The sequence below is a fragment of the Enoplosus armatus genome, chromosome 2 (assembly GCF_043641665.1).
Source record: "Enoplosus armatus isolate fEnoArm2 chromosome 2, fEnoArm2.hap1, whole genome shotgun sequence".
NCBI classification, from domain to species: Eukaryota; Metazoa; Chordata; class Actinopteri; order Centrarchiformes; family Enoplosidae; genus Enoplosus; species Enoplosus armatus.
In genome coordinates, this window is record NC_092181.1 from 642263 (window position 1) to 668968 (window position 26706).

Genomic DNA, 26706 nt, shown 5'->3' on the forward strand with positions numbered 1-26706 from the left:
ACTAAGTCTAACATTAATAATAAGGATTGTGCATAGAAAAGGTAAAACAGATTCTAGGAATAAAAACAATAAAGAGAGGAAGCTACTAAATGTATTTTTTTGCAATGAAGGTGATACAAAAGAAAGCAAATGGATTTAGGTAACGTAATCTGAAATCATTCCTTTGTAGACGGGAGGTGAATGAACGGTTGGTTATCTCTGTGGCCAAATATTTACACTCCTTATACTGAGTAACACAGTGGTCAATAATGGACAGGTGTGTGTGTGTGTGTGTTAAAGACAAACTGAGAGAGTGTGAGCAAATGAAGAAAGAAAAGAAGTTGACAGAAACACAGAGCAACACACCGCGGGAGAGAGGACCTGAAAAACAGAGAAATAAAGTTGTTGAATCCTGAGGTCAAAGGTCAAATGTGTGAGTCACATGGTTGAAACCAGGAAACGGAGAAGTGGTATCAATCCAGTCGTTTCCTCAAACTTTACTGCTGAGCAGAAACAAAGCTTTTAAGACTTCAGTCGACTGAATTATCAATGATGATAAGAAACCAAGTGGAACATGTGTAAGTACAGACTGCAAATCCTCTGCTCACTGCTGCTAACATCACGATGCTTTGTTACTATCAGCTGCTAGTCAGCTGCTGTTGCGCAGAGTTTAGGGTCAGTTACCTGATTCTAGCCATTTTGAATCAAAGACAGAGCAACAATAAATCTGAACCTGAGCTCATTGATGCATTATGAACTCATATTGAGAAGTTTTAATGATTTTTAACCTTTTCTTAGTTTAGTTTAGTCCATCAGATTCATTTCTGTTCAGTTTAATTTGTTATTCCATCCTGCGTTGTGTCCCCACAGTTCACACCAGGTAAGTGACACTGTGTTACATCCTGTTTTTGTTGTGACTGTTTCTCCAGGGTCTCCACAGTTCAGGACTGTCAAAGCGGGATCTCTGTAGACCTCTTCTTGCACCTCTCACTCCTACCAGCAGTGAGTTGTCCATCTATTTAACCTGGAATTTGAATATATGGCTGGAGTTGACAAACGAATCCGCTTTCTGTAATTTTTGTTTTTATGGTCGCTGTCCTGTGAAAACCATGTATCTCTAAAACATCAACCTTTCACGAGCCAAAATGAACAGCCCTTTTTTCAACTTCGGGACAATGTATTTTTCAGATAAGGCATTTGGCTTTTCAATTAAATGGTTTACTTAATTTAAGGAGAAGGAGAATCTTCTCAACCAGAAACACTTAATTAAAAAAATTCAAAATCACAGAATATGGAGATACATGATTTTTACATGGAAAACAGACATTTAGTAGTACATGCTAATGCAATATGCATCTGTCTTTACAACTCTGGGAAATTGCTTTTTAAGTGTTAACCATATACACAAATGATAGAGGGTGTCATACAGTATACACAATGACACTATACAATCAAGAATTGCAACACAACGCAGCTTGTAGCAGTGTGCATACCTGTAGTACTACATCTACACTGAATGGGCAGGTAGGTACAGCAGGTACATCACAGTTACTTTGATTGGACTCTTGAAAGGCTGGTGATGCAAGTGTATGAGATCTGAATATGAGTGTAAATCAACTCATTTTCTGCTTTCACACAGTTGCAGTGATGCAAACAAAGCATTGTCCCAGTGAGTATTTATGTGTTATGTGTTGATTTCTTGTCTTCCAGGTGCTGATCGCAGGGGTGCTCTCATTCCTCCAGAAAAGAGCCCGGAGACTGGCCATCGACCACAGACTGCCCTTCCTGGGGGGACGTTTTGCCATTGTGGTGTAAGTCAACAGCAGCAACAATAACTATGACTGTCAAGAGAAAAAGTAACTGTAATGTCTGTTTCAATATCACAACTAAACCAAAGCCCTTCAGTATTTGCAGTCCAATCTGAATTCTGTAACATCTATCCATACTCTTTTTTTAATATATATCAGGCTACTTTAAGCAGCCACATTGGCAATATGGCTTTGTTTGTGTTTGTGATATTTTCTCATTACTGTGTCCCAGGCCTTTGGATACTATAGGCAGCCTCAGTAATCGCTGGTCCTATGGGTTCGCATTCGGCGCCGTGTCTGCCAGCGTCCTGCTGCTCTTCTCTGAACGTTATATCCCCTTCACTGTCCCGCCCTGGGCCAAAGGTACCCCCATTGTTTACTATTGTTATCCAGGCTCTGTATTCAACCCTGTTTACCTTGCAGATACAAAAAATAAGCATGTTTACTGATATGACACTTCCTGATTAATCTCCTCAGCTATAATGTATCTGGTTGGAGCTTTAGAGGTGGGCCTGGCCTACTTCCCTTTCTTCGCCTGTCTGTCCACACCTTTCAGAGGGGCTGGGGCGGTGTTGGGAATACTCTACTCTCTGTCCTGGTAAACATTCATTCATGTCATATGTTCAGACATCCAGTATATGTCTCAAAATTATGTGGAATAGTTCAACAAAATGTGCCTTTCACTAGTTTGAGTCTTTTAGACAACATCACACAAAGTTAAAACATTTCCAAAATACATATGGACAGATGAGTGTGTTGATATGTGGATGATCAAATTGTAATAGCCTTAGAAGATGCTTCACATGTATCTGTGCTTGTTTGCAGGATCATCGTTACAGTCTGGGATACATTCACCTGTCCCAATGGTAAGGTAGGTGAGTACTAAACCCATCATGAGGGCTTGTGTAAATGTAATGTGCCTGTCACAGTGTGGCATCCACCCATCTGGGGGTTTTTGCCCACACCTAAATAAATTAGGTTTCACAAAACATTCACTAATAAAGAGTTGCCTGTTGGTATGTAGTTGAAAACTGATGATGAATGAATTACTTTGTGTATATGAAAGATTCTGGGTGAATACCAGAAGATGATTGTCCAGTGGCCCTGCATCCTCTCCCTCATCTTCCTCTTGGGACGATTTGTCTACATGCTGGTTAAGGCTGTTCGAATACATCTGCAACTGGAACAGGAGGTCAGCATGCCTTTTCCTATGGTTAATAAAATATATATATTTTTTGTATTTTATTCTCCCTTTTTGCTTTTCTCTGTTCTCATTTTAAATGATAGATTTAAAACATTTAAGTAATCACTGTAGACTCTGCTGTACAGCAAGATTGGCAGCTTGCTATACAGTAGAGTCTACAGTGATTACTCAAATGTTTTAATCTGAATTCTCTGAAAAATAAACTGTATGACCATGAACCTGCTGAATCTGCTGCCAGGACCCTGAAGAGCTGATTGAGCAGCACCAGGTGCAGCATGTTAAGAGCCTGCTGAGGAAAACACCTGCACACAGGTAGAATACACACTCATGCACGTCTGCGCTAATGCTGCTTTCAAGTGTTCCTTGTACAACTGGGGATTTCCAGATCTATTGCTCGTTAAGGGATCCACTATTTCTGCATGTCTTAACCAGTTTACCAAACACAGTGAGCACTTTAATGTCAACAGATTTGGAAAAAGTAAAACATACACAATACCCATACATATATACACACACAGTGGTTTTGGCCGTCCTCTCTGTGTTGCAGTAAGCCCCTCAGCTGGTTCCAGAGCAGAGTGTATGAGTGGGACCCCTACTTCAAGTTCCCCAACAGGATCATCGGCACTGCCACTATATCCCTTATAGGCCTTTATACAGTACAGCAAGACATCTCTTACCTTTAATTATGTAAAACCAAATGTCTCATCCATACACTTTGTTTTGGAAAAGTGTTACACTTTATCTGCACATCTGCTGTAGGTATTCATTTGTCTTTTTGACATTTCTCCAGATTACCCTGGCAGACTACAGTCTCAGTAATGTGGCTTTTGACCAAGTCGACAGGTGGAAGAATACGTTAAAACAGCTGGTTACTTCTTGTAACCAGACTGAACATATTGGAGCCATGGTACCACAGCTGGAAGAGTTCATCGATGTGGCTAGGAGTGAGTTGGTCTGCACCCCCTAATACTCATTTATTAGCATTTATGGTCTGTGTGATTAATGTGTATGGTGGACATTAGACAAGTTCTGGAAACATTTACACCAAATTTGTCCTTTAACGTTCTTGATTTGAACATTTCCAATCAGAAGCTTAAAGATAACTGTACACTGATACACTGAGGCCTGATAAATCAAACAAATCAAGTTTTTATATATATATATATATATATATATATATATATATATATATATACACACTTTCAACAGAAAGATAATCTCTATGTCAACCTTTACACAAAGTAAAGGACCAGCGATAGACTACACAGCAAAAACATTTGTAGGTGGTTATTTAAAGTTAAGTCAAGTCAAGTGTCGTTATTTCTTTTTTTTTATTCCAGAGTCTTGGCTAGCTACCACCTTCTTCGCTAGTCTCAACTCTGTAGCCTACACCTTCCATGTCTTGGCATGTTACAGGTAAGACAAATATACAAAATGAATTGAAATTTGAACTGAAGAATGTAGATTTAAAATGTTTGGTCGAATGATAAATGTCAAAAAGTCAGTTATGACAAATAAAATAAAACCCATAGATGAGTAACATGGTGTACTGTCGCCATAGAAAACACTTGAAGAGACTGTGGAAAGGGCAGAAGGGTTTTCTTCCTGAGAAGTTTCACAACCCTAGATCTGCTGGCAGCGTCGTAAGTAACACACATCGTGTGTGTGTGTGTGTGTGTGTGTGTGTGTGTGTGTGTGTGTGTGTGTCACAGTGTACGATCTACATATTTTTTGAAAATGTGACCCTCATACTGTGAATCATGAGGACACTGCACCCCACCAACTCTGCACAGACACGTTATAATTATCACAATTTGGTTCTGGCTCTCAGCCGTCCTAACGAGGCTCTCGCAGTGGGGAACAGGTTGTGGCTAATTGTATGTGCAAAAGCAAGAACAGACTCTATCAAACACACATGTTTGCAAGTGAAATATTTCATTGTGCTGGCATGCATATGAGTGTTTCAAATATATGTAGAGCATACTGGTATTTGTTTTATTTGGCCTCTTATTTTATTGCATGCATTTAGTTCACACAGATTTTTTGTCATTGAATTTTCACAGGCTTCCATTGCAAGATACTCTGGTTGGCAAATAGCGTTTACACTGTGGGGTAAGCTGACATGTACTGCATGCTTTCAAAACAAAAACAGCAGCTGAGCAGATGCACTTCAGGATGTCCTGTATGGGACTGAACCCCAAATTAGTTTGTCCTGCTGTTTCTCAAATGACACCATTAAGTAAGTTCAACCCATTTGAGGTAAAACATGTCCCATTATGGTCTAAGTGGTGTTTCTTTTGCTTTTCCACCCTGACAAGAAAACAGTGGTGAAAAAAATCGCAAAATACTTCCTAATTGTTTTGGTTACTCATCATAACATGTGAAATATATCTTAATAATATTATTATTAATATAATAATATAATATTATTAAACGTGTTTGTTGATAGTGTTTAAATCTGTTTCTGCATATTTGTTATTCTTGGATCAGACAGAAAAGAATAGTTGTGAGAATGAAACAGAAAAATAGCAGCAGACAATAACATCAGCATAGTCCCACTACATGAGTAAAATATTAAGATAAGCAACATGAATATAGAGAGAATACACAAGATAACTGGATGTCTCTTCTATTTCCTCTTTAGGCTACCTGATCGTCCATTTTGTCCACTTCCTGTTTGCTCTGCTGTTTGTCTATTTGCTGGTTCTTCCTATACAGCATGGAAAGGCACTGAGCATGCTCACCAACCTGGGAATCATACTGTAAGGCTGCTTTCCCATGTGGTTGTGTGTATATGAATGGATGGTTAGATTGACAGATAGACACATTGGCTGATTTTTTTTACCTTTCTCCTGCGTCTCTCAGTCTGACCATTAGTCTGGTCATCGCCCTGGTGGTTCTTCAGGTATTTGTGGTTCAGATCTTCTTCCTTCAAGACAAATTGTCTCCGACTGATAAAGAAAAACCTCTGGCTCTCAACAACAGGTGGGTATATTTCAATATAGGTATTAAGTGTCACACTAAAACCCAGGTCCTCTATTTGCCAGAAAACGCCGACTGTTGAAAAGGGAAGTGCTGGTGATGAAGGACAAAACTGTCAATTATTAGCTGTGGAACGAGGACAGTTTGAGGACATTATGTGATGTGTGAAGCCATAAAACATGCACTTTATCACTTACCCAATAGTGTAATTTAGCTTCAATGACTTGCTGAAACAAGCAGATACAGACTATATACTGTATGTGATGGTGTTTTAAAGTGTGGAAAATCCCCTTTAATACCCATATGTCAAATGTTAATAGAGCAAATGACTATAAATCAAAGCTTAAAAGATTGAAATCACACTTTCCCCTCCTCCTCTTCAGGAAGGCGTTCCACTGCTTCAACTACTTCTTCTTTTTCTACAACGTGGTGATGGGGATCAGCACCTGCATATTGAGGTTGCTGTGCAGCATTGTGGTGGGAACATGGCTGGTGTCTCGCATAGACCGGACCATTATGCAGAGAGGATATGAAACCATGGATGCCGGTAAGCTTAACTTCAACAGAGACGCATACGTGAGAGAAAAGTGAGATATTGTTTTAAGGAGTTAAGAAGTACTAATTTCCAGATTGACCACCATAAAATATCACAGCCAAACCTAACCTGGTTCATTAGGGTCTTATTATAGATCAAGACTTTCCTTCATCATTGAGGATTCTGGGTCATATCGGTGTTAGCCTGCTTGTGTCCACATCTTCCAGGAGATGGCAGCATTTCACAGAGCATCAGGGGAGTTACTGCGTGTCTTAAGAAAGTGTTATTGCTGAAAAGAATTACCTGCAGATATGGATTTATTTGTGTATTTTAACTGGAATCATATATTTAGAAATATGTTTCTGTTGTGCATATTAATTATTGCCAGTAATACATTTTCAGAAGATATTTTATGAGAGAAAGAAGGAAAAAAGGAAAAGACAGAAATAGAGAAAGCTAGCAAGATGCGTGACAGTTGGGAACAGCTTTATCATCATCCCTCCTGGGCAATAAACTTAGAACTTAAGTAACATATTCTGTCAGAGACCTGTCAGAGAAACGGAAACAGCTTTTATAGCTGTATTGTCATATCATGTTCGTACCAGGACTAGCAACCTTAGTTGCATTTGTTGATCTTGAAGTGTAAGCGTGTGAAGAGCTTTAAGTTGCAGCATCTTATAATTCATACGAACGTGTCAGTTAGCTAACACTTACTGTTAAAAACACTGTAAATGCAGTGTCGTTTCTCATACATGGTGTTTGGATCTAACAGTATTTCTTGCATGTTCCAGGCTACAGTACTTGGGTTGGGATGATCTTTGCCGACCACTATCATAACAATCCAGTCATTGTGTGTTTCTGCCAGCTGATGGTCTCCAACTCGCTGGAGAGACACACTGTGTCTGCATACTCCACATTCAGCAGCACGCCATCTGGTCAGTGTGTGTGTGTGTGTGTTTGTAGCTCTTATATGAACATCCACTAAGTAACTATTGCTTCCACCTGTCTGCTATCGAAGAAGCACCAAGCTTGTGACAAAACTAGTTTCTTCTTTTACCTCTTTTTTTAATAAATTGTTTGTATGTTTGTTTCATCATTCATTATTTTTGTCCTTCATTTCCAGTTTATTAACATTAACGTTTAACATTTTTTCCAGAATCCCCTTTGAAGAGCCGGGCCAGGAGGCGTTGGATGTTGTTTCATACCTTACTGAGGAACCCTCATCTGATCCTGCTCAGAAAGCACCACCTCTCCTCATCTTCATCATTACAGACATCATCGTCTCCCCAGTCAGACACGACGGTGCAGGCTTGGGTCATGGCATCTCAAACACAGAGCCGCCAAGCAGCGTCACCAGAAATCATAATCACACTAGCCGAAGGCTGTTAAAGAAACATTTCCATAGATTCTAATCTTGTTACAAAACATAGGGTTGTGTCCTTTTAGTGGTAGATTGTTTTTGGATGTTGGAGTACAGTGGAGTCTTTTTCAAAGGCTGTCATTTCAAAAAGCGAAAGTCCAGCACTAACATCTGACTGACTAGATATAATCTGGTTAATGTAATCAATTATTAGGTCACCATTCTAACAGCTCAGAGGGAGAGTCCATCCTTAGTAATTAGTAAGTGACTTAAAGAAACTGTGAGAATCTGTTCCACAGATCGATTGTATGCAATTTAAGGTGTTTAGGTATGTTGTTGTCTGGAAAACGTAAGATTTTATTCTTGAGAGTTCAGACGTCAGTTCATCCACTGCCTGTTACTGAATGGTCAGAACCAATAATTTAAGTCAATTTTGAACTGCTGTACAGTATACAGAGACAGTTCAGGTTAACTGTGAACCTTTGTACATTGTCACAATAACCTCTGTAGCATCTATTCTACAAAGAATCATGTAGGCTACACTACACAGCTAATCTGCTTGTCATTCTTGGTTTGTGTTATAAAATCTAACTGGTTATAAATGTTTATGCATAGCTGTTGTACATTCTCAATGATTTAAAGTTCACTGTGATCATGCAACGAATAGAGCTCTGCATACATTAAGTAAAAAAACAACAACAATTGTGTAAGCTTCTACTTTGTATTTGAAAGTTGTAAATATGGCTTTGTTGCACAAGCAAGTGCTTTGGCTGGAAATAAAAACGAATTCACTTTATACTGCAAGGTATTTATGGTGCGCTTCACTTAAAAATAAAAAATTCCGACAGCACTTAAAAGCAGCATATTTTGGTCATATAGAAAAAAACATCCAGGGACAGTTCTCTAAATTAGTGATGCATTTAGTTAGTTAAATGTTTATTAGATAGATTTGAGGAACATATGAGTTCGACATAATACAACCAGCTAAATTCAGACTAAAATAACGAACCAGCAGTGACCTTTTGAACTTGTGGACGTGAACGTGCACGTAATTTTGAAAGCGGCGACAGAAGACTCTACTGTAGTTTGGCTAACCGAGCTAGTTAAATTTACAGGTAATGTAAAAATGGAAACATGTTCATTTGTCATTAAATTTGAGCTAATACAACTACACCTTGCATACACATATTTGTTGTTGGTTTGTAAAAGGAAAATTGTGGGCCGAAATAACAAACTTTGTTTTACAGCTAACGGCTAACGGCTAACTGATCGTTAGCCGTTAGCCGTTCCCAGGCAATTTGAAGCTAGACGTTCTTTGACGTTCGTCTCCGTGGAGACTGAATAGTGTCCGATAATGGATCTCCAAGGTTTCACGCTGCAGTGATAAGGCCAACTTGATACAAAATGGGAAATAGACGCTCAAAACTTTTAGACAGACTAATCTCCGGTGTCTTGCCTTATACTGCCGGAAACCATACATTTGTTGCTTGAGAATCTTTAATTAAGCTTGAGACATAACTAACTGTAGAGGACGTCGTGGCGGTTCGGGTTAACGTTAGCTAGCTAACGTTAGTTTTCCCCCACAGTTTGTTTTGTTAACTTGAAGACGAACTCTGTAATTGATAACGTTAACTACCAAAAGCAAAACAAATAGATGCTACACTCCGTGTATTATGTGCTTTCGCAAATAAAGAAAACATGAACACATTATGTTTCGTTATTTATCATTGTGAAATTCACCAATCGGGATTAGATTAAAATATAATTAGAGACCGTTTTTGAAGAGAGAATAAGGTGAAGCGTGGTTAAGTAGTTTTTCAATAACTAGTATTGAAAACACACGTTTTTGGCCATCACGGCTTGCATTGTGTAATAAATGCTGCCAGATTGCTCCTTTCTATATGCTTTTAAATTGACTAAACAATGTCAAGCTCTCATTTGTATTTACTGAACTCAAAACTGTAAAGTACCCCCACAAACACCCAAAGAATGTGGAAGCACTACACTAGATGTCCTGTTTCTTTTGTCTCTTGGTGTCTTCAAAAGTCAGGAGAATCGTAGCTCTGAAAGGCTGGGCTTAATCAATAACAATAAAACAATGACACTGAGCTTTGGAGACATACTTTTCGGGGGCTAAAAATTATGACACACATCCCCTTGTGATTGATTAAGTCAGTTATTCCCTCAGATGTTTCTAATGTATTTGTGCATTTCTAATCCCACTGATTTACATTTCTGTGTTGTTTCTGTTGCAGTATTTACCAGGATGTCGGATACCGAGTCCATCAAAAAAATGTTGAGATCTGTGCTTCAGTCCAGTAAAGCCGGTGTGTCTATTACCAGCCTCCAATCAGAGTACCGGTCACTGTGCGGAGAGAGCGTCCCGCTGAAGAAGCTGGGCTACTCAAAACTGGAAGACTTCCTCCGGAGCATCCCTTCTGTGGTCCGTCTGGAGTACCGCATGGGTGAGGTAAGGGTTGTTTTAGTTTATTTTGAATTAACTTGGTGTCTGACTTGGTGTGGTCTGTTTTTGCATACCTATACTACTGCCTTAGGCCAGCTAGCATTAGCACATAACTGAGTTTTTGTAGTTCATCAAATTTAGCTAAATCTGTGTGTGCAGACTTACATAGCACTTTGTGAATTTATAAATGAATAAATGATACAATAAATCTGCTCTGCAGTTGAAATGCTTTGCTGCAGTGTGTGAAGAGACAGCCCACATTGCTGAGCTGGTGGCCAAGCAAAAGAGCTCAAAGAAATCTGGTCACTCCCAAGTCGTCAACTGCAGGATGAGATTCAAACCTTCCAACCCATACATGCTCAATGGTAGGAGACACAACATCTTTGTTTCTTACATCAGGGCTCCATCTCTGCAAATCTCTTCATATTAAGAGAGCAGCAACACATTTTAAAGAGTCCCCATCCTAGGATCAAAGTTTGTTTGTTTCCCACTTTATGAAGTCTTTAAAAACTAATTCAAGGTAGTGAAGAGGCATCAGGTTAATTGTGTTATATGAGTGTATGTGTATGGATGAGAGGTGGGGACATAAACCCTCAAAATCCTCATTGATGATTCCTCATCTTTCATTATCTCCCTTTCCATGCTTTTAGTGAGGCCAAGGTCCTCTCTCCGTCAGCCCTCAGCTGGTGGTGCTTCTAACTGGCCAGCAAACCGTGCTCGGACCCACGGGGGCTGCAGAGGCTTCAGCGCCTCAGGAGACTACAGGTAAACAATATCTGCATTACTGTTTCATCAAGAAACGATGACCAGTAGCTGCACATTTAACTGACAACACTATAGAAATACTATCCCAGCCACCACAGTTGTTGTCAGGTTTTTTTTTTTATGTTTTGGTTTTGGTTTGTGTTTGGCTTCTGTAATTTACATTGTCTGTCACTCTTGCTATGAAGAATGTTATGGAATATATTCTTCGGTATGTGCTTCACCTTAAGTAACTTCCAAAACTAATAGACTTGCTTGTGTCCTCCCCAAACATCAGGCAGTCGGACCAAAGGTTGAGCTCCATCACCCCTGTCCAACACAGACAACCGGCTTCTCAACGTGCTGCAAAACAATGTGATGTGCCTGACAGGTGAACATACACATGTGGACCAACCTTATGCAGCTAAACCTGGTTCTTCTATAATTTCTGGCAATCAGACATTTTGAGTGTGTGAATCATAACTCTATAAATATAAAGTTAGCATACTAACACCACTTTGTAATAGTACTTAATTCTGAAATATTGCTCATGGGCAATTATTTTAATGCATTAGCAGTGGTATAGAACTTTCAGTCCTCCTGCCCACTGCTCTCAGTTCGTAGTTTATGTCATGTATGACATAAAACCAGCAGAAAATGTTTTGACATTTTAGCATGGCCCACTAGGACCACTTATTATTGTATTAAGAACTACCGCAGGTTGTTTGTGTTGAATACACATCATGCTTAAACATCTGCCATGTTTCCAACAGGAAAAACAAGTGCTTAGAAAACTGCCAGAAGCCCAGAGGTATGTGGGACCTTCATGGTGTCTATCCTCATCAATTTCACAATATTTAATGGATTCCCTTTCAGTGTTTCACTAAAATCAGGGTTCCAATATTTGGATTATTTATTACTGACCCTCTTCTTGTTTCAGATGTCCATCTTTTTCATCCTTTGAGAATCTTTTTTGTTGGTTGGATGGCAGCAACCAGCACTGAATTCATAACCAACAACTGCATATTAATAAACCACTCAGGCTGCTCTTTGAAATGCATTTCCACACAAAGAAATCTGCCAGTGTTGTGAATCTGGCGACACAGAGTCCCCGTCCAATATTTATTGTGTTATATATTCTTACATAATACAACAGCACAATTCACACATGGGCTAAAGTGGATCTATTTTTAAATTATATTTAAATTAATCCAGAACCATTTAGATAATGTACGTTGAGTACCCCATATGACAATATAGCCAGCGCAGTGGGGTTTTTCAACAGCTGGCGGACCCAGAATCACAATAAACGAAGGATCAGAAATGAATTGTGCTTTATAGAGCTGATAGTGATCAATTTGAAAAATATATATATTGGCTCCAATAATAATCCAGCAGATCAGCTTAGTTGTCATGTCAGGTTTTCCGAAGGGGAGTAAAAGACACAGCTGGGGAAGTAATCGCAGACCAGTGTATAATATCAACATTGCCACAACACTGCCAAAACAAAAATCTGTTAATCCAAACCACATTAACTAACAACATGCCGAATCAGCCTGGTGCAGACTGTTTGCTGATATCAGCACTTGCTAACCTTTCTTTGTTCCTTGGTACAATTTATCACAGAGGAGCCTCGTGAACAGGTCTCCAGACCCAACCGATCCCAGGTACAGAAAAACCTTTCTACTGTCTCTGATTTCTACTCAAATGACTTGACAGCCTGCTTTTGAATTGCATTGCATACTGCTCTGTGTTTATGTATAACAAAGGGAGGAACAGGCTCTACTTGTCACCATTTATATTTAGTCTCTTAAAACACGCTGGTCATTGACGTCACAGCAGTCGTTTTCCGTCAGCTCTTTTAATTTGTTAGTTGATTAGTTTATTTTGCGCTAAGTTTATCTTTGTGTTTTGATTTTATTTATTTGAATTGTGATTTAAAAAAAATTAAACTCGATCAAAAAAGCACAGAGACGTACTTGTGGTGATCAGTCATGTTAAATCTCCCCATGCAGTCTCCTCTCTATGACGTGGAGCTGGTGCAGAGGAGAGTAACTCAGCTCCTGGAGAGATACTGCAGTGGATTGTGGATGTCAAAACTATCAGGGGTCTACAGTCAAATGTTCAGTCAGACGCTCCACCCTCAGGCGCTCATAGATCTGGAAAAGTGGACTCACGTGTGTATGGTGAGTCAGTAACTTTTATAATTTATTATTTGTACGTGTACATACACATACAAATTATACCCCAGATCAAACAATGTAGCTATTGTGAAACCTTACATGTCTAATGTTAAAGGGGGGGAATTATCTGATATTATTTAAATACACAAGTTGATAAAGTTACTTTTAGTTGCAAAAATGTTTTCCAACTACAGTTTTAGGTTCCATCAGAGGTTTTTTTCAATACCTGATATCACCTCAGCCACCAGGTTTATGGTGTTTGTCTCTTTTAAAGAACTTAAATATTTTTACTCTTTTGGTTTTTTATCAGACATTGTACGATGCTTGGAAGTGCGTCTTGCTGCAACTTCCCATGCTACAAGTGAAGCGAATAATACGAAGTCTTTGACTAATAAACTACTACGAAAAGATAAACACTGTAACCTTTTTCCCCCAACAACATTCAGAAATGCAATACTTGAACTAAACAATAATTTTTTTCTTAATGTCTATATATTTATTTATTACAAAAGACAAATCGATTAAATCCATAATTCCTTTTCTGCCTTAACAGATATGGATAGGAGTTCAAATGTCTCTATCTTTTTCATTCTCTCTCTTGTCTTTGGCTCGTCTGGCCTTCACAGGTGGAGAAACCTTCTAGCACCCACCGAGCTGACCGCCTGATCTACCCTCCTCTGCCTCCTAAGTCTTCTATTGTCTTCAGAAGTAGCACCACAAACACCCCTCCAACATCACCCACTTCAAGCCCTATCACCACACCCATTTCTTCATGTCCCTCAACACCTGAACAACCTTCCAGCCCCCTCCCCTCTCCTCCTCCTCCTAAACCTAGAGTTTCCCCCCATAACCCCTTGGCTAAGCCCACCTTCGTTTTCCCTCCACAACCAGTTGCTGCCTATTCAGGCAAGCTGTTGTCTACAGTCACATTGCGCAGCCCTGTCCGCAACCCAACTCCTGCTCCTCAGCTGCCCCCCTGTGTCAATCTTGCAGTTAATGCCAATGGTAGATGTAAGTATAGTCACAACTTGCCTACAACTACCCTCATCCACAACCGAAACACTCAGCCCTCCGTCCCTACGTGGACTTGCCTTGCATCAACCAAAGCTTCTCCATTGGCTCCTGGCATTTTATCCCTTCTCAATGTCACTCCCTCCCCTACCTCCGATTCTGCCCCTTCAAAATCTTCTGCTGCCGTTGTGTCAGCTCAGGTGCGTGAAAGAATAAAGGAGCTTCTGTCCAAGTACAGTCATGGGCTGTGGGCCCATGCCTTGCCCAAACTCTTTATGGACACGTACAAGACGCCATTCCCCGAACATATTCTGGACAACTTGTCTCTTTTGCTGGATATATGTTCTGTGGAGTACCCCATACCACATGACAAAACGAAGGTAAGTGAATGAGATGGCACAGCGTGTACCAGAGTTAATACAATGTACTAGTTAAGTAAGTCGTAGTAGTAGTGTAAAGTTACCATATCCTCACAGTTAATGCTAACTCGCCAGTAACATGCCAGTGACAAGTGAACCTTGTGATAAGAAGTGATGAGTTGGAATGATGAGTGTTGTGCAGAAAACTGGGATTGTTTCCAACAGTTGTAATAATAATTTCTTCTCTCCTGTCACCTTTAATTCTTCAGGGAGCTCAGGGACATCCTTCCTGTTTACCTGTTCGTCTTTAGATATTTATATCCATGTGTTTGTCATTAATGTACTTTCCTTTGGTCAGGCCATCTTGTATAACTCCAGCAGAGCAGGCACAGAAGACACAGTCAGTCAAGAAAGCCAGCAGTGCCGAAGCCTTCCCCTTCCCTCTGGTCTGGAGGTCCTGGGTCCTGTGGTACCTCCCTGTCTGGTTCTTCCCTCGGAGCAGTACCCGTCTGTGCTGATTACTGATGCCAAGAGCAGCAATGCTCTTACTATAAGGTGAGACACACATTGTTCTTGCAGACTTTTACGTAATTAATGGTCTCTGAAGCTAAAAGCAGTATTGTTTTTAACATAGGTACTCACAACAGAGTGGTTCACCTGCCAATGAATAAAAACTTTTAAGAATAATTTAAAGTTTTGTCTGGAAATTTTATGAGTGATGTAAGTGACATGTACATCATGTATTAAACCAATGAGCTTCCTTGAGTGTAGGACCTTTGCTTACGGTTCAGTCACACCATCCTGTGTGAGCGCCGCGTAATGGCTACCTCGCTGAACTGCTGCGTCTCGCAGGCGTGTGGTGTCCACACAGACAGCGTTGCTGCTGCCAGCCCTATGTTTCTGCATTGACTTTGATAATGGCCATCAATAATAGCGTTAAACGTTTCACATCATTTCATTATGAATTGAATCTTTATTTAGTTTAGACAGAAAAAGGTTAAGAGGTGTGTGCGCAGTTGTAAGTGTTGAGTTAAAAAAAAAGTTGTATTGATATGATAATATAATATGATTTGCGTTGTTATTGCAACATTCAGGTTACAGTTTTTGACAACTACCATGCACAGATTGAGAAAAGCTGAAAAAAAGTGTGTCTCTCAGGTATGTAGGTGAGAACTACTCCAATGCCCAGGAGGCCATGGAGGAGGCCATGCGCTCCTTCTACAGCCAAAGCTCCACCCACCGTCCTCTGTCTAACCCTGTAGTTGGTCAGCTGGTTTCAGTCAGAGGGGAGGACGGAGACGAGCTGGCCAGAGCTCAGGTCATGGAGGTTATGGCCCCTAACAAGGTCAAGGTAACTCGTATAGTTAGTTACTTGTAGTTGTCGAGTTGTTTTCACTTTAAAATATTTTATTTTAATTTTAATTTCATTCACTGTAACTCCTGAATTGTAAAACAAAAGTCTTTCAAGGAGTGTGAATACTTGTTTAGCACTTTAGCACTTATGGAGATTTTTAGTTTGTTGGAGGGAGACATTTGGTAGCTACAGAATAGGTCAGTGTTTCTGCAGCAAAAGAGCTTTTGTCTGTTTGTCTGTCTGTTTGCCAGGTATACTATGTGGACTATGGCTTCTCTGTGGAAACCAGTGGGAGTAATCTGCTGGAGCTGCACCAGGACTTCCTCTCTCTGCCGTTCCAGGCTACGAATGTTAGACTTGCAGGTGCATGGAAGATTAGGAAATTACTTTAGGACTTGTTTTTACGTAACTGATGTAGGTGAAAGCACAAAGATAGATGTACAACATAAGTCAGGGGTCACTAAAAGAGTTCTGCAGGCATGATATATTTATGTAGGCCAACCCAGAAGTTAGCATTGCCCTGGTTCCCTCAACAAAAAGCCATTCCTTTGGATTACTGCAGAAAATAAGCTCTGTGGCAAACAAAAGTTTTTGATACTTACATGTTTGGTTCAGCAAGATAATCTTCACAAATGAAAAACACTTGATGTAGTAACAAGTTAACTACATCACGGTCGTATTACTTCATAGTCGCCTAAGCTTCCAACTTGTCAGAGAAAATAGATAGATATAGATATGTACCTAGATATAGAGTATAAAGACAACAAGGCAGTAAAGGCGGACTAGTGAGTAGATGAGTTTCTGTGTTCAACATGAAGACGTTTAATGTCCCAAACAACCTCTGTATTCTCATTTAGCCACTTGTTAGCAAGTGCCTTTTTTAAGACATGTAAAAAGTCTCGGGTGGGCTGTTTACTGACGTATTTTATATCGTAAAACAATGCGTGAAACTATCTTGAGCTTTTTTTAAACACAGACCTTATTTCAGGCATCTAACCAAAACCCCATTGACTTCCTCTCCTTCTTTATCTTCCTTCTCCCAGGTCTAGAAGCATTCAGCTCCCATCCACTGGTGCTGTCCTCCTTGGACAAGTTGGCAGTCGGAAAGATCCTGCTAATGGAGACACTAGAGCCATGTCAACTGAATGAGATGCCTGTGGCAGTGCTGTATGACACTTCGCAGGATGATGACGTCAACATCAACTCCATCTGCGTGAAGGCTCTGCAGGACAAGACCATGAACAACCCTCTGACTGTAAGGATGGTGGTGCTAACTACATGTATAGTGTGACGCATGAGATCAAGGAGAGCCTTCTGTTAGAATAGCAGTTTGTGTGTGTGTATTTAACACACAGCCAATTACAGAGCAGCAGGGCAGTTTCTCATATTTTTCATTTCTCTTGACATCGCAGCTCAGCTCTATTCGTCTGTGTTGTCCAACAGTAGCCAGTTATGTGTTACAGTAAATCAAGAATTTGCAGGGTTTCATTCAGTTTGAATTAAAAGCAGAAGCTTGTCAGCCATGATTGTGAGGTCCTCAGTGTTATCAACCCCCCCTGTGTTATCTAACATGAATATTTCTGTTGCCTGTAGGTAAATGCTACCTATCAGAACGTGTGTGTCACAAATGTGTATGCAGATGGTATCCTCTACTGCCAGCTGCCCTCCAGAGGAACTGCAAGACTCAGCAAGTTACTTGAAGAAACGGAAGGCATCTTCACCTCCCAGGTAGACTTCATGAATACCTCAATTTTCCTTAGCACTTAAAAGTGATAGTATATAGAATACTAGTGTAGTTGTCAGGTGTCTGTTCTGTGTACTGCTTGATGCAGAGAGAAGTTGTTTTAAAGTTTCAATTTACCGCTTGAATTATCATAGCTACAGTAAGTTCACTTAATTATATAGCACTTTTTAAAGCAATAGCTCAAAGAGCTTTATAAAAACAGACCTGTAAGTTGGGATCTACACCAAGCTAGTGCCGATGGAGGCAGGCAAACAAGGTTTTATAGTCATTGAAAGGTGATGTGATAAAAGCAGGGATGACTTTATCCAAATATTTAGAGCAAGAATAAACCCACACTCTCAAACACAATACTGTTTCGAGCTTTCAAGCATGTTGCAATTGATGACACATCCCAATCTGTGATGTCAGAATAGGTGTTTTGCTGTTGATAGCTGATGAAAAGCAGCTGACATCCCTGAGTGTGGCTACATAAGAGTTAAGTAAAGTAAAAATCCCTCTGATTTCTAACGTGTACATGCAAACCTGAATATATTATTTCATTGGCTCCTGGTGTGATACAGAATAGGTTTTAAAATTCTTCTTGTTTATTACTGGTATTCCCTTGTTTAGGGTTTTCTCCGTTTCACAAATGCAGTGTTTCCCACAGCTGCTGGGTTTGATTTCATACATAACTCTGGAAAGGTAGAAGGTCTTTATAGTTGTGTCTTTTGTAATTGTTCCTCCCAGAGGACGTCTGAGTCCCTGGTGTCCAGACCGTTCAGCGGCAAGTTCTGTCTAGCCCGCTACAAAGGAAAGTGGTCCAGAGTGGAGGTAAGAACAGAATCATTCAAATGTATTTTCTTCAAATTAATTAGGATATTGAAAATATTGGGATATCTCATTGTTGATCAGGCAGTTTCAGGTTATATTTCTTTGGCACCCGCTCACGTGTTGCTGCTCATGTTTTCAGGTCACCAACATGTACGCCAACAGAGTGATGGAGATCTTCTTCATTGACTTGGGTGTCCCAGCAACTGTAGAGATCACTGATCTCCGAGAGATGCCCGCTCTTTTCCTCAAAGACTTCACCATCATCCCACCACAGGTCAGTTGTTTGTGTTTGTGCGCCTTTTGTGGAAGTAGATACATACACCATAATTTTCAACTACTCCAATGGCTAGAGAAACACCCTTTCCTCCTGTAGTGCCTGGCAGATTGTCAATGTGCATGTTTATTCAACCTGAATAATTTTGTGAAATTCGGCAGTGATACAATTACACTGATTGACATCAGGTGACACTGTATAAAACCAAGACTAAGGAAGCTAAGGATCGTTGATACACTGTAAATGTGAATTGCTGTTTTGTCAAACAAGTTTATCATTGGCTAGCACATCAACAAACATTGTTTCTAAAAATGTTAATATTGTGAATATATATAAAAGTGGTTGTCTAATAATAATATGTTTGTAGCACATGTAAAGGTGCATAGTTTTTTCTCTCTTCAGGCTATCAAATGTCGCCTGGCTGATGTCACAGTTCCAGAGGGGGACTGGAGCCCAGACGCTGTTCTGTGGGTGAAGGAGGCCGTCCTGGGCTCTGAAGACTGTAAAATGAAGGTAACATACTGTAGCATAACGTTTAACACATATCTAAATTATACAATGATTGCTGCTGCAGGACAAACATGCAATAACTATGGCAGGAAACTACATGACAATGAGTTCAGTGTACTCCAGTGGCCTCCACAGTCACCGGACTCAACCCAGTAGAGCACGGTTGGGATGTGGTGGAACAGGAGTATTAAGTGTCTCATACTATCATGTCAATATGGAGCAGAATTTCAAAGGAATGTTTCCAGCACCTTGTTGAATCCATGCCATGAAGAATTCAGGCTGTGCTGGGGGGCAAAGGGGGTCCTACCCTGTATTAGAAAGGTGTACCTAATAAAATAGCCACTGAGTGTATGTTTATTGTAAAGGCTTGACTGCTTAAAGCTGAGTGTTAGAGGAGTTGTTTTGAACTAGCTCCAAATATTCCAAATATAAACACTGCAAATCAAGCTTACAAGTAAGGCCTAGTTAGAGACAGTGTGAAACAATCACACTGACCTCAAGGTCTTTCTGACTTTGTATATGTGTGTCTTGGTTTTTCTCCCTTTCTTCCCTCATTTTAGATCTTGAAATTAGACCAGCACAAAGGGGACTGGTTGGTCTATATGTACCTCTTCATCGGTGCTGACAGTCAGGAGCTAGACAAGAGCGTCAACCATCAGCTGGCCCAGTCCGAGTTGTGGCAGAAACTCACAACACAGAACAACAACAACAACAACACCATAACCAGCAGTAACAGCATTGTGGATGCAGGTAATATTGCACAAGACAAGACATCAAACACAAAGTCCGTTCTGTGTCTGGGACGGTTCCCACCAACAGCATTTGTATACACCTGGTCAAACTTTGCTCCTTTTGTGAAAGAGTTTCTGTTTGTTCTACGATGTGAAGTCAAGGTATTCGGACAGTAAGACATTTTTAGTTTGTCTTGCATGGACCTGTGTTTTCCACATTTCTAGGTCTCAGTGCTCTAGTGGAGAAGTTGACTTTGAGCAGCCCGGTCCCAAACCCCATTGTCAAGGCCTCAACCCGACCTCTCCACAGAGCAGAGGACTCATCTTTTCCAGATAGGACCACCAAAACTGGGATGCAGCCACTTCCAATGCCTCCCCGACTGGAGCTCCCCCAGGTGTGTGGAGAAGTACAAACCTTCTCTAACGGCTCATCTTATGATTCATCATTTGTTTGTTTTGTTTGTAGATTTCTATTCAAAAAAGGGATCGGTAGATCAATTCTAAATCAGAATCAGAAATACTTAATTGATCCCCGGGGGGATATTTGACATAAGGAAGTTGTTGTATTTCATATATATTTGCATGTCTCCACTATCAAAAGTCCAAACTGGCAATTCATTCAGGCTGTAAGGTATTACAGTTGCTGCTGTATAATGTATAAGCAATATGAAGAACAATTTACTGTTTAAGGGCAAATAAGCCTTGACACAGTTCAATCTGACAGAAAATTGATCACAACCATGACAGTGTCTACTCACTTTTTGACATGTAGTTTGATGGTAGAATAACTGTACCTGCAGAAATAGAAAAAAAAACGAAACTCAGAACTTTATCAGCCAAATAGAAACATATTCAACAAAATCTTGTGGTAATATACACTTCATTCCCCTCCTATTCTTTCAGCCTGGTCAGAATATGGATGTGTTTGTGCCAGTGGCCTGTCACCCTGGTTACTTTGTGCTGCAGCCATGGCAGGACCTGCATAAGCTGGTGGTGTTGATGGGGGAGATGATCCTCTATTATAACCAGACGGGGAAGACCGACACAGCCACACACATCCAGACAGGAGAGGTCTACGCTGCCAAAATAGACAAGAAGTAGGTGGTTAATGTGTTTGCACCTGATGCAAACCTGACAAATATCAAACCATGTTCCTTCATCATGGACAATATTTCATTATATTGTCATCTTTCTGTAAACTCATTATGATGACCATAAGAAGTTAAGAACAACAAATGATCGAAATCTCATAGTGAGCCCACAAAGGCTCCTTAGACAGTAGATTATCTCATTGGATCTTGGCGCACTGCTGTATGAATTTAAATACATGGGAAAATGTTTCTTGAAACAGTATTAATTTCCTAATACTTTAGGATCTGGAGTTGATGTTATTATTATATAGCAGTCCTGTGTTATATGAGGATTAATGAATTATCTTGATTACAGCCCTAGAACTGGTCGTCTATATCTCTGATTATGGGAGATCAGCTGTCATTTTGTTCTGCTGTGAGGATGTGATGAACAAAATGTAAAAACAAGAGGTTACTATTGTCTGATGGTTGATGACTTAACTGATTCCTGCCTCAACCTAGTTGGCACCGCGTGCAGGTGAAGGGGATTCTGGCCAACGGTTTGGTGTCCGTCTATGAGTTGGACCACGGCAAACATGAGCTGGTCCGCACTGCTCTCCTCCGGCCTCTGAAAGAGGAATTCCGACAGCTGCCCTTCCAGGCTATCACTGCACAACTGGCAGGTGAGTTAGAGCATAATTCTCTTTCAGTGGCTTTATTGATTTATATGCATTAAAGCAATGTCATTTCATATGTGACGGGTAGTGTAATGAATTGCTATTTTAAGATTAGCTCAGTTCAGTTTCAGAATTAAGTAATTACTTTTTAGCCCTCAGATTAAAACTTTGGTTACTCCACAATCATTATCCGCCTCACTCAAAGCGTATTGTGTCATTAAATTCTTATTGATTCGTCAGTATTAAACAAGCACTCGCTGGACCCTCCTGTGTTGGTTCCATACTAATTCCAAGCTAGTTGTAATGATACATTGCTACAATGTTGACTAGGGCTGCAATGAACGATTATTGTCATTCTCAATTAATCTGCCGGTTGTTTTCATTAATCGATGGTCCACCTTGATAACACAAGCAGCTTGGGTTATCAGTCTGATTACTGTCGCCTCCTCCCGTTCGTCCTGCAGGCATGACACAGCACCAGTGGTCAGAGGAGGCCTCCATGTTATTCAGGAACCACGTGGAGAATAGAGCGCTGGTAGCCCTGGTGGAGAGCGTGCAGGAGATTAAAGGTGAGCAGTGGGAACACAGGTTGACGGTTTACCTGGTGGACACTGTGTTGGAGGACCGGGACCTTTGGATTCACAGCATCATGGCCGACATCGGCGGTGAGCTGTCTTCGGCTGCCTAGGATGTCTTCTCATGCATGTTGGGAAATTAACCAGCAAGCTGACTGTCACTGCAAGTCTAACTCCTAAAATGTATTTTTGAACCAACAACTGCTCTTTTCCTGGTTCTTTTCATTTTCTAAAGAAAGTGCCAGAAGTCACTTTCTATGCCCTTGGTTCATTTTAAGCATTCTGGATCTTTCTCACAATAAAGGACTTTAAAGAAGCCCTTTTAATTTGTGGGTCATAGTTAAGGGCCATGTCAACTTGAGACTGAAGATGTTTTGTTGAGGTTTATTTTTTTTATTTACAAACTGGAAACTTTTACATTTGTCTCGGAGGCCATCAAATGTTCCTTCAAGTAAAGTCACCTGTGTGTTGCATGGTTTGTTGTGTTATCTATGACTTTATTCCCCCATATAATTAGTTTTTTGTTTGCTGTGTCTTATGCATGCAATGCTGTGGCTCATTTTGCACGTCGTTTTGTGTATATATGTTGTTACATTAATCCAACTTAAAAGACTTAACTGCATTAATCTGTGTAGTTGTTATAACCTCACTGATGAGAGCACCTTGTTTAATATTATTCTTTTGTTACTTGGCTGAAAAGAATAAGTTGTAATATTTCTAGTGTTGATTCAAAATGAAAGGCTGTTCACAAGGATTTGTTCTATTAAAACATGTAGCCAAAGGAGGGTGTACTTTGACTGAAAGCTTTTAAAAAGTTTTATTTGGCAGTGTTCTGGCAATGTGAGCTGCTTTCTCAGGATGAACTGCCAGTAAAATAAAAGAGCTTTTAAGTGTCTTCTACAACCGATTGGTGTGTTCTGTCTGGTGGGTAAAAAAGCATCAAATGGCTGTAGCGTAGTGCTTCTGTCGAGTAGAAGTCGATTCAGTATGACCTACCAGGAGTAAATGTTTTACAACAGTGTAAATGTCCTTAAAATGAAGGTAGATCATTTTACGTTTTCCATACCGGGCACCTGGCAGAATGAGCTACCTCATTTGACAGTGCGACCTTCCTTCTTTTAAGCACTTTTTTCTTTCATTTTGATATTTCCCGCCAGGCAGGATAACAAAGGCTATGTCACCTCAAACGCTTAATTTCACTGGTCGCTTATCTTGAGAGAGCAGCTCAAATTGTCAGAAAGACTAAATGGGAAATCCAACTGGAGTATATCCATTCTTGAACACACAGACATCACACGTCATATTTGCTGCATAAATTAGTTTTCCAATTTGTAGAGATGGGGAACATGGTTCAGGGCAGACATGACTGGGTGTCATACAGCTGTGGCACATTTGACCTGTGGACCTGCACTGTACTTAAGTATTCTCCACTACATTTCAGAGGGAAATATTGTACTTTTTATTCCACCACATTTATTTGACAGCTGTAGCTACTGATTATTTTTCATATTAAGAATTAACATTTAAAAAAAACATGCTTCTAAAATACAATAACATTGTTGAAGACTAAACCAGTGATTTCCAACATTTTTGGGTTGTGACCCCTTACATAAAAGTAGCTTCTACTTGTTCTTTTTTAAGACCTACTTTTTACTTTTTCAGTACTCAGAGTTGTTAGCAGTTCTATCAAAGAGACATTTCCTGTCAAGGCCTCAGATGGCTTCATTTAATAAAATAAAAATAAAAATATTAAATTTGTGTAACAGAACTTTGTTTTTTCTTCTGTCCTCCCATTAATCATCTCACGACCCCCCAGATTTATCTTGTGACCCTTTGAGGGGGCCCAACCCATAGGCTGGGAACCAATGGACTAAACTACCTAACTTTACAGGAGTAACAACAGCAAAATGCTGTGTACACATTGATGCGTCAGTATTAACAACCTAATAAAGAAATTTGTCATAATCAGTCATTTTTCTGCCGAAGGAGTACATTAACGTTTTGGGCCTACTTTAAAGGAATAATTTGATGTTTTGGGAAATATGCTATGATATAAAACTATATATAACTTATATATACTTTTCTGTAACGTAATGGCGTCTATGTGCATGTAAAGAATGAATACGCCTGTTGCAGCAAAAAAATCGCACCCTCATCTTTCCTTAAATGTAAGGCCGCAATTAGCAGCCGGTTAGCTTCGCTTAGCACAAAGACTGGAAACGGGGAAACAGCTAGCCTGCCTCTGGCCAACAGTAAGAAAACACAGCTAAAGCTTACATATTATGTTTTTTCTAATGTATATGTGTTCAGAAACTGTTAAGTGTGAATAGTTTGCCTTTTAGTGGAGGTTATGGACTATTTCTTGGCTGGAGTGTCCCATGGTTGCCTGGCAACTGATGTTAGCCAGGCTAGCTCTCCGTTTCAGCCTTTGTGCTAAGCTAAGCTGGCTGTAACTTCATATCTAATGGACAGATATGAGAGTGTGGATCTTCTGATCTAATGGGGTGCTAATAAGGATATTTCCCAAACATTTTTAAATTTACATTATCTGAGTACCTTCCACTGTATTTAACACCGTGTGTCACGACACGAACTATAACAAGCAACCTCGAGTGGGTCTAACGTACACTTGGGTGTAGGCTTGTACGCATTAACGTTGTTATTTATTGGGCTAAATGATGGAGAGTCAGTGTGTCCGATAATGGATATAGTTTCAGTTCATGACATCACTGGAGTGACAGGGCAGCCGTGTTGGGGGGGAGGAGGAGGAGGAGGAGGAGGATCTCTCTCCAAAAGTTTACTTTGCCCTTTGCGGGAGATGAGACTCTGCAAACCCGCCGCGAGTCGACCAGGGACGGGGGAGGAAACTTTGTGAGCACGCTGAAATCTGCTGAATTCAGGATTATCTGCGGGTCATGGACGGTTTCGTCTAGTGGAGTTTGTCTGCGGATTCCCGGGTTGTGCGCCTGCAGCAGAGCGGACCGCGCAGTGCGACTCCAGGCGGCTCTGAAGGAAACCATATCTGGTCAAAGTATTCGTTGCTGTCACCCAGCGGGACCGTCCGGCTATAAATAGCGCTGGAGGAGGTACGGAAATAAATGCAAAAAGTATACTGCAGGCTGTAAAACAGTCAAATTAGTGAAGATCACATATCAAGGTTTTAATATTGTAGCCTACAACACATTTTACTGGGAGAAAATAGGTTTCCATGAGGTCATTCAGACTAAAAGAGGCTTTTCTAGGAAAACTGAGGAATATTTTTTTATTTCACTGTTACACTTTTCCTTCATGTTGGACAATGTTTTACTGGCTGTTGTAGGCTTCCCTCTTAAAGTAATGGCACGCTGCTAGTCCTAACACAAGTCCTGCACACAGACAGGGACTCTAATACTCTAATAATCAAATACAGCAGCTATTGTGGGGGTGGGGGTGGGGGGAACTTGATTCAAAACATTTTTTACACTTTCTATTGGTAAGTTGGTGGTCTATGATATGATACAAATTTGTATCATAATCAAATCAATAAATAATGCATAATCAGGACAAGTGCTGTGAGATCACATCCAGGTTGTCAGTTCCTCTGTGACCTACATACATCACTGTGGAGTAAATGGGGCCTTGTAACCTTTACTACTTGGTAAGTTATGGTTTTCCTCTTGGTTTTGTTTAGCATAGCTGTGCATACTCTGAGGTAAACCTGAGACAACACAGCACCTTTGGTCATCTCTCTACAGCAGCTGCTCATCCCTCTTTGTCATCAACTTATTGTTGCTCAGTGTTTCACCATCTGAAACCTGCATACATGCATTCATAAGTCTGTTCTTCATCTCTTGTATTAGAAATGTGTCTTATCAGCAGCTACCTTGAGATAGCAACTTTGATTAGTGAAGTGGCACATATGTGGTAACACATATGACTTGTTGACCTCTGCAGAATGCACAAATGGCCTGACCTCAGGTCCAAGGCAGCAGGCGAGCTGCTAGGCCCCTTATTATACAGATCATGATAGACGACTCCATACGGGTCCCCAAAGTGGAGGCTAACAACACAGCAGCCGTCACTGATGGGTTGAGTTTCCTCCGCACTACAAGTTGTTAGAATGAGAGGATGTCTAAAAAATGACTGGTTGATCATCTCGACTGTTATCTCAACTCCACGTATAACTGTAGAATAAATGGTAACTTTATATGTAAATGAAACATAACGTAGAGTGCGAATCTATTTTGGTAAGCATATATGCGGTGTATCAGTGCTCAACTCAAAGCCACTACATAAGTGGACACCCTTGTTACTGTCACAGGAGAAAACAAACACATACACACACACACACACACA

The 26706-nt window shown here is 40.3% G+C and overlaps 2 protein-coding genes across 2 annotated transcripts; both read left to right on the forward strand.

The window, feature by feature from the left end:
• Positions 1–528: 528 nt before the first annotated feature.
• stra6l (STRA6-like) lies at positions 529–7897 on the forward strand. Its single transcript, XM_070925342.1, has 18 exons — positions 529–557; positions 909–981; positions 1690–1790; positions 2020–2150; positions 2265–2385; positions 2613–2658; positions 2854–2979; positions 3230–3303; positions 3539–3647; positions 3782–3935; positions 4332–4407; positions 4553–4634; positions 5055–5103; positions 5636–5753; positions 5857–5976; positions 6357–6520; positions 7300–7443; positions 7665–7897. Exons 1-18 carry the CDS (start codon positions 529–531, stop codon positions 7895–7897), a joined length of 1950 nt encoding a protein of 649 aa, XP_070781443.1.
• Positions 7898–9272: 1375 nt separating this feature from the next.
• On the forward strand, positions 9273–22484 carry tdrd7a (tudor domain containing 7 a). Its single transcript, XM_070919825.1, has 22 exons — positions 9273–9315; positions 10124–10338; positions 10553–10697; positions 10983–11097; positions 11372–11464; positions 11847–11884; positions 12700–12740; positions 13089–13259; positions 13883–14647; positions 14985–15181; positions 15785–15977; positions 16232–16343; positions 17024–17235; positions 17574–17708; positions 18451–18534; positions 18674–18808; positions 19211–19321; positions 19879–20068; positions 20275–20498; positions 20953–21146; positions 21642–21802; positions 22261–22484. Exons 1-22 carry the CDS (start codon positions 9273–9275, stop codon positions 22482–22484), a joined length of 3798 nt encoding a protein of 1265 aa, XP_070775926.1.
• Positions 22485–26706: the final 4222 nt, after the last annotated feature.